This window comes from Apostichopus japonicus, chromosome 4 (genome assembly GCF_037975245.1).
Source record: "Apostichopus japonicus isolate 1M-3 chromosome 4, ASM3797524v1, whole genome shotgun sequence".
NCBI lineage: Eukaryota > Metazoa > Echinodermata > Holothuroidea > Aspidochirotida > Stichopodidae > Apostichopus > Apostichopus japonicus.
This window is the reverse complement of record NC_092564.1, coordinates 12,420,751-12,430,017: the sequence shown is the minus strand read 5'-3', so window position 1 is coordinate 12,430,017 and position 9,267 is coordinate 12,420,751. Positions and strand designations below refer to the sequence as shown.

General features: G+C 35.2%; 1 protein-coding gene across 4 annotated transcripts in view; it reads right to left on the bottom strand.

Moving 5' to 3' along the window:
• Positions 1-1,666: 1,666 nt before the first annotated feature.
• LOC139966477 (corticotropin-releasing factor-binding protein-like) overlaps positions 1,667-9,267 on the bottom strand; it is a 38,097-nt gene continuing 30,496 nt past the window's right edge. The window contains exons 6-7 of one of the 4 annotated variants that reach the window (XM_071969509.1): positions 5,813-6,044; positions 1,667-4,314 (exon numbers count right to left, since the gene is read on the bottom strand). In XM_071969509.1, the coding sequence (XP_071825610.1) occupies positions 4,181-4,314; positions 5,813-6,044 (366 nt within the window). In that variant the 3' untranslated portion in view covers positions 1,667-4,180. The remainder of the gene's footprint in view (positions 4,315-5,812; positions 6,045-9,267) is intronic. The other 3 variants (XM_071969508.1, XM_071969505.1, XM_071969507.1) reach the window with 3 other exon arrangements.

Sequence of the window (9,267 nt, the reverse complement as noted above, 5' to 3'; positions counted from 1 at the left end):
TCAACAGAAACATTTATTTCCGTCACATTTACATGTATGCATGATAATCGTTTCCCTCTTTCGGGGTTTTAGTTTCCACTGAAGAAATTAATATTCCAATGCCATACCGGAAAAAGTAATAGTTAAAAAAAAAAGGCAAATAAAAATTCTGAGGTCTACAAAATGATTGTCAAACATCAAGGCTCATCCCTTTACTCCTGACAATTTCTGTAATCAGAAGGCAATACTCAATATGTCACCTGGTAAACTGCAAGATACGGAAGCTTATTCTCTTTGGTATATCATTCTGTATGGTATACACTGTAGGGGTCTATAGGTTCATGAAACATTATGAAACTTAGCATGAATTGCCATTTACTCTCAATTTCCCCGGGACCCATAATTGACCCGGGGCCACGGGACCGTGACCTCACCCCTCTGGTCGCGCCTGGAAAAAGGATTGGCAGTCAGAGGAACTTGTACATTATTGAGGGCTCATCCGATTTTTCGGTGTTTCTTACATTCTGTAGTTTGGTACTAACCTTATCGTGTCTTTGTATATGCCTACTTTCTTCTTAGCTTCCTGCCCCAAAGGCTGTAACAATACAATTAAACTCTATAGCTGTATTGATGAATACCGCCACCATTACAATGCATTACCGTGCACGGTAACCATCTTTCCTCTCTTCTTTCTTCTCCGAAGTTGAACCGTTTTTTTTTCCTCCGAAGTTGAACCGTTTTTTTTTTCTCCGAAGTTGAACCGTTTTTTTCTTACATTATTTTTCCCTTTACATTTTTAAGTAAAGTTTATTGGTTAGTCGTAGCTTATCATCTGAAAGGTTCGCGGAAATAATACAAACTAACACAAAAAGAGAAATCAATGAAAGCGGAACCACTTATATTTAACAAAAGAAGATATACGGTAAAACTAAGGTAACTTAAGACAACTGTTTTTTCCTTTCAGATAAACTTGTCGGAGAGGAGGAGAAGAGGAGGAGGAGAGGAGGAGAAGAAATAGTCTACAGATGTTCGCATGAATGCTCGATCTTATATTCTACTTGGAAGTATGTAAATCAATAAGAAAATAATCTGCACTGAATTTGCAAATATCCCCATGTTGCAACATCGTAACAACGATGGCCAATATGTCAAGTATGTTTTCTTTCGTTTCCTTCCTTTTGCGGCACGGTGGAAAGTTTTTTTCTAATGTCCAGACGCGGATTAAAGGTATCCTGGGGAGGGGGGTTTCCCACCTCTTTTCAACACTAAACATTTAAAACTAGTTATTATATAGCAGAACCTTGTGTGTATGACTAATTATAGATCTAACTTATAGTAACATTTCACATCTAAAATTTTCTTTTCTGGGGAATGACCCCCTCAGCACGACCCACAAGGCTTTCGCAAGTTAATCGGGTTCTACTATTCCCGGGCCACGCCCCTCCTCCCTCCTCCTCCCTCCTCCTCCTCTTCAAAATCTTAGATTCACCCCTGCTGTCCGTCTTATATCAGAAATATTTTCGTTTCAATTACTCTGTGATATTTTTTTTTGGTTTTCAAACAATTTGAAATTATGAATTGGTATTTCAACTAGTGAGTCACGTCTGGACTTGAAGGAGTGAAAATTTAGCAACAATCGAGAAAAATTACATTTTTTAAAAACTCACACAACTGAAAATCTTCGAATGAAAAAACAAAACAATAGGAGAGTGTCTGAGCTTGAACTATTTTGATCCTTCCTTTAGCAAATATTTGATGCATTTGTTAAAAATCTCAAATTCATGAGCAAATATTTGCTCCCTTTTACCAAAAGTGTTTTTGCCTGCAGCAATGTGTAGTGCAATGAAAAGTTTGGACTACGACCACGACAAAATCATGAACACTGTACAAGGCAATGGTTTGACGGATTTGCAACAATAATCTTTATTTTAAAACCAAATAAAATATGACTTTCTTTATTGACAAACTGAGGTCTGCCTTTGTATTTTGTTCAAATAACAAAGATGAAGAAATCAGTTTAATTCAATGGTTTGAATATTTTGTTACTATATAAACAGAATTAGCATATAAAGGACCAGCTTTATTATATAATATCGAATTATTCAAACAACATCAAATAATAATAGTAAGAAGAAGAATACAAAACAACACACGTGTTTAGTGATACTCTGTAAATGTTTGAAAAGTTTCTGAAAAATATTAAAATCCTCCAGATCTAAATACTATACCTTAAAACATTGAAAAACATAAACAGAAATGGCTCAAAGTGATGGATCCTGTAATGTTGTGACGTCACGGTATCACGTGGTTTGTACTATTGTCAAAAGTGGAATTGAAATGTTATTTTTGAGATAAATAATTTAAAAAGCGACAAAGAGATAATTTATTTAATTCTTTTATTAAGCATGATGCATTTGTTTAAAATTAAAACAAAGTTGATAGTTTCACAGTTTGTAAAGTGTTGAAAGAACAAATATTAATCTTCAGAAAAAACAACAAATAAACATGAAAGCAAACAAGCAACCAAACATGAATTAACTTCAAACAACAAAGTGTTGGCTTTCATATCAAGTGTAGATCTATCTTTAAAAAAAAAATTCTAAACAAATTAACCACTACTCAATAAGGAATATATTTAAACTAATAATTTCATGCTATTATTTTTAAATATTGGCATTTTAGCGCGCTTTTCCGCAGTGTCCTCCACTCTACTGTTAGCACGTACATTAAGAAATGCTGCCATCCTATTTGTTATACATTTGCATTTGTCAGTTAAGCGTGCGTAGTACGGGATATCCACAACTTTATTATGTTCTTTAGAATCATGCTAGGATAAATCCTTGAAGAATTCGTCTCTAAGTTCGATTGAAAGTTACCATTTTAATTTTATCCTTGAAGCTTTTAAACGATGAATTCGATGTCACCGAAAGAGATAAAATGGTGTTTATACGCTTAACAATGTCGCATTAAAAGAGTGTTATAGCTCAATGTTAAAAGTGATAACATTTTTCGAAGGTTCTTAGCTGGTGGCGCTGAATCCTTCATGTTATTCTAAGATATGGTGATTCTCATTACCATATATGGAAATATGTTACAACTTTCACTGAAGGTAATATGCACGCTTATGAGAAATAGGGTGTATTCCTTGTGCAAATTGTCACACATTTTCATCGGATAAGTATAGTAACGCTGATCGTTTGATTACGCTATGAAATTTTCTTTCCAAGATATATACAGACTGCTTTCTGATAAAAATTGCAATCAATTAGATTGAATTCACGGTACGTTACGGTATGAATCAATTCCCGATCTATCAAAGGAAACACATTAACTGCAAAACACAGAAAATCCTATTTTGTATTCCACTAAAAATAAATTTTACCAAATGTGAGAAAATCAAAGAATTTGGCTTAGTTTTAAAATTGTGACACAACCATCGCAACTGACACCCCCCACCCCACCCCGGTAATTAAAGCTCAATTGTTGCTTATGATTATTAAAAACAGAACACTCTGTTCAAATGTCACCATAGTTCGTGATTTGTTTTGACATTCAAACCTTTGTTTTGACGCTCCACCCCTCACCCCACCTGCACCTCAAGAAGGTTTGACTATATGACGTCATGCGATATAATTCATTGTAAATCATTCAATCCCAGAATCCCTCCATTTCTTTCACTGTCTTCTGAACGCAAACTCCGGATAAAATCGCCCACTCAATGAACAAATCAAACGCACGCACCCACACACACAACTGAATGACGTTCAGTTTTCATATATTTTTTCTTTCTCTATGCAATAAGAAACCTTGACAAATATCGTATCATTTCTTCCATCCATTGTTAAGTACTTTTACATGAATTATTGTATGAATAAAGAAATAAATTCTTTTTGGATACTGGTAATGTTGTGAATGCCTTCCTGACTTGATTATTTAGACTGAATAAAATCCCAGCATCCTGATCCAAACAGAAAGATAACCAAACTGACACAAAGGAAAGCAAATAAAGAAAATAAAGAGAAGCTATTTTAACAGCAAGTGCAAAGCGTAAATGGAGACAATTGTTTTTCAGATCAAAACTGTTCCTCGTGCATCATACAGAAGTCCATGGACAATTGTTTAATTAGTATTGTTTGTTTTTGTCCATATTTAATTAAAATCACATTCGAGTGAAATATTCCTCAACGTTGAACGAGTTGTATTAATATTCAGAGAGTTCACAGTCGTTTTTGCCGGTTAAACTTCTTCTGTACTCGATGGTCAGAGAATTATCTTGGTTTCCTCCAGAGACCAGACGAACCACGGAGTTCTGACAGTTGAGGTTAATATTCAAGCCTGGAGAAAGAAAAAAGCAAGAGATGAAATACAAAACATAAACAAAATATTCACAGGAATATTGAATTTGAAAAAGATCCAGACCCCAACTTACTTTGAGACCGTATACGATTGTGTTTGTGACGTCACAAATTCGCAACGCTTCCAAACGTCAGACCTCGGTTTCAACGCACATACCACATTAGAACCCTATATGTATACAGATGCCGTTATGTATACAATTTACAAGTGATGACGTAGGCCTTCAAATGAACACAAAGTGGTTTCGTCATTTTGCAATTCTGAATTTCTCAGGCTAATTAAAACTTGTTTTGGTTTGGTCCTCTCTTTATTTCAAAAGTTGGACTAGTCACTAATCAGGAGTGAAAAATCAGACGAAATAAGAGGAAATAACCTCTCAGTCATATTGATTATTTATTGGTTGTTAGCACCGATAATTCTTCTTCTTCTGACTTACTCTAATCTTGTGTTATCAGTCGCAACACTTTATTTATTGGCAAAAACAGTTATCTGTGTAAATGGTCTGAAATGATGCTATGTTGTTATCTCTATAAGACAGAATGGTTTGACCAGTTTTGGCCAGTCCGAATATAGTGAATTTGTTCCTACCACTAAATACATTCATCTAGGTGGGGTTTATACTCAGATGTTTTCTTTTAATTATCAACCTTAGAATCAATTAGGCAAACGGCTTGGTGCAGTCTTGTTGTGTATTTTTGTGGTGATTTACGGAAACAAAAGGCAGGCATTGGAATTTAGACCCCCATCTTTGAAATCCTGTGCACGTCACTGTTTATAGTGATACTCAGACGTGTTGTGTTGTGTTGGACGGTGCTGTGGGGTAGTTGGAGGGTTCAGAGTGAGGCAGGGGGAGGTGAGTGTAAGGGTCATGAACGACTCGTATACTTTCTTACCTTTTTTCATACTGCAAAGAGCCAATGTATTTTAACATGCTCAACATATTTTCATGCCGGAAAGCTTCATGATCAAATCAGTAATTGCAGTGGGAACTGTCATACCAAACTACCATTGAATTCGGAACTGTATGCCATACTACCATTACAATGGGAACTGTATGCCATATACTACCATTGCATTTGGGAACTGCATGCATACTACCATTGCATTGGGAAATATATGCCATACTACCATCGCATTGGGAAATGTATGTCATACTACCATAGCAAAGTACAGGTATTTTTTCAGCAATCCTTTTCTGTTATGCAAAAAAAAGGAAGAATCGAATAGGCAGTGCTATTATCACACATTACAGCTATTTCACGTGGAACTCTCGCTGATATTTAGGATTTTACTAAAAAATGTTTACTCAAGGCATACAATGGGTAACAGGGGTAGTACGTCAGGTTTATCTAGGGAAGATATGATTTCGACCGTGAAAGGTCTCATACAAACGAGCGTCGTTATCATCGGACAAGGTTAACTGACCGACTGCAATATAGCTGTATACAATGTAGGTACACACACCACTAATACATACTGTGTCTTAGGAAATTACCGTGGGTGCATGCAGAGGACAAATGAAGTACATCGGTGAGGGGGGGAGTGTGCGGAGTGTTCGGCGAAGTTGCTGCTGCACCTGATCTCCGGTCCTCGCTCACAACAGAGTTCACGTGACCGGCTGCACCACACAGGATAGCATCTTGTCGCATGTACGAATTGTCCAAGTAGTTTCCCGCCAAAAATTCAACATAGTCTTCAGACTCCGTGCACTGTGAAACAAATTGGAAAGATAAAGTGATGCTATAGATTGTCCAGTGTAGCGTCATCGCATCTTTACCACTGAATCTATATAGCAGATCCACGGTTGCCCCCTCTGTAACATGCCTCTATACGCAAATACATTGACATATATATGCATAGTATCTTATATTTTTTATATATGAATATTTGATATTTTAACATCTGTTTATATGTTCCTTTCTTATTTTATGTATAAATTACATGTCTTTCTTTTATCATTATTGTCACAACATATGTGTAATAGACAAAGAAACCAAAACAAATGTAAATTATACAACACTACAATGTAAACATCCACGGCAGATATAAAAATGAAGGCCTAACCTTCTTTACATGTGAGTTGCTCTATATATTTTATTAGTTATTTGCTGTAGGCTGTTTTGCCAACTAATGGTACAATCGTGTGTGATCAACAGCACGTTATGACGCAATGTACTGCATATACACTTAGTCATACTTCATATTGTCCTATAGCCTAGCCATTTATTTTGAATGGGTTGATTACATATTCGTGCTTCCTCTTCCTGTTACTAATATATATGTTCTAACATTTATGTTGTGTACGATACTTCCATTTTTTTTTTAAATCCATCTGAAACAGAAATGAAGGCCTCTTTAGACATCACGAAATATCATTGAAATTATTGTTGGGTCTTTGAAAATAACTTTTAAACTTTCACCTACTGTTTCCCCATGTGACGTCTGCACAAATATTCAAAAACACTTTTAAGAATATTCTTATGAAAATAATCAGCCATTTTAAACATTTCAAAATAGGTTAAGATCGGCTCGTGCCTTCTGAGACTGTCCGAATGCCTATGTCTACTTCAGAAAGAAGAAGAAGGGCGGAGAACTCTTTAAACCAAGTGTGTAAAATGTTCTAAAGTTTTGAAATATAACCTACGTTCGACTGGAGGCCCATTCCCCCCTATTTTAATTAGTTTTGAAGATTTTAGGACTTTAAGCACCATGTAGACATGTCAATGTATTTTGTTTCCCTTTGTAGAAACAATTAAAGGGTTGGTGCTGAATTCTTTTTTCACTGTAGTTATTAACAATACCGATTCCCTCCTTTTCGTCTGTCCCCTTATAGGCCTACATGGAGACTTTAACCGTACATCGATCAGTTGTCATTGTAATCTTTAAAGTAACCCCTGTTTGTATTTTTCCATGACAATTTCCATGACACTCACTTTATCAAATATCAGATTAAATAATGGCTAGAAAGGTCTACACGAATATTATAAAGACCCTGATCTGATACATTTCATGTGAATAGTTAGTTTTATGCTGAACATTTGTTTGAGCGACCAATGCTTTAGAATGGCATGTAATTATCTTTTCCTAATTAGGGCTTGATTTGTCAACAATCGAACAAAAAAATAAATAAAAAACAATGTACTCTTTACTTTGCCTTTTTTTTCTCGTTCACTGTAGTCTTACTTTGCGTAATACCTCTCCGTTGGAAATGTGAACATTTATGATCAAAAGCAAATGTTTGCCTAAATATATCAACGAGCATAGAGATTGAGGTAAAAAGGTATTTAATGAATTAATTCAATGCAATCCCACAATATGAAATCAACCCGCCTATTATACTAAAATAGAATCAGTTCGCTTATAGAGATATCTAAGAGAATGCATTAAATCCCAAGGAAATCAAGTTAAAAATAGTCGAAAATGCGACCACACAAAAAAATATATATAAAGAAACATGAAAAGAGTTATTGACGTATACGATGTAGGTCATTTATATTTATAAATTACCTGTGGGAATAGATAAAAGTCCTAATAATTGAGTAGCAAAGAAAAAAATGTGACGTATAAAGTTAGTTACAAAAAGTAAGAATGCATGGCTCTTGTTCATATCGTTAAACTTAAATGGATACATCGATTTGAAAAAATATTGAAATATTCTGTATATATATATATAGCCCGGATGTTTAGTGTTAGGATATTTCATTTCATTTCTATTCTTACATAAAGAATTAAATTAAGATAGCAGGGGTTCTGCTGGCGACCAGCGGCCAAATTCGGCCCCTGAAAAAATGCAAAGCGGACCGTTTAAAAGTCGGCTCAGAATCTTGCATGTATACTAATCGGAGTATGCGGACCTCTATGTGGTTTGTAAGGCCTTAGACTTGAGTAATACCACGGCATACCCTGCATATAACTGAATCCCTCAGTCTATACTTACAAGTGACAATAAGCTTCTCTATGGTCCTTTGCTCCAAGCGTTCGGAGTGTTTCTCTTTGACCTTCACAGCCAGCTAGTTGAAAATTTCGTGTATAACAATTATCCTATGGGGACATTTTTGTAACTATTCAACTGCAGTTCAAAAATACTGAGAGGGTTACTATATTTTCCAGGCATACCGTACAATAAACATGAACATATTAATGATGTTGGTGATGATAATAATAATAATAATAATAATAATAATAATGTCTTATAAAGTCAAAGGTCAAGGCACTATTAACGATCACTCATGTGTTTCATGGGTAGTGAGCGTGCAACGATGTTCTTTTGATTTTGAAAAAAAGGTGCATATATCTATATAATTAAATAAACCATCATTCTATTGTTCCAACTAACGGTAGTATAGTGATTAAGCTAAAATGCAGTAAAACTATTAACAACGAAGTTGGCCAAGCGCAATCCGCTTAACGGTATACAGGATAAAAGAATTATCAGATTAATTCATTAATCAGTACTAAATACAATCACATTAGCGACGAATTATAACATTACACGGCGATTTTGCGCTGATAAAAAGACATAAGGGTGACGTCATAATGACGTCAATTTGGAATTAGTTTTCAATCTACTAGAAGTTAATGGACACATTGTTTTTTTTTTTTGGGGGGGGGACTGTAATTGAGCGGTGCGCTCTTTAATGATGTAGAGACACTTATAGTAAGCATTTCACTGAAACCAAGTAAGCTTATACAGTATCATGTAGTATAAACTTTATATCCTCCAATATCCATACCAATCCTTCCAGTGATGTGATTTTGCTTCCTTTAAAGGAATATAGGGAAGATAGCGGAATTTGTCTTCGCTGTATGTATATAAGTTGATGTTGTGGGTAAAAAAAGAAAGTGCTAGGAGTATCTTCCTGGAGACGTTGCTACAATGGTTGTTCCCAGATATTAAAGAGTTTTCAATAATTAGAAAATAAGAACTCTCAA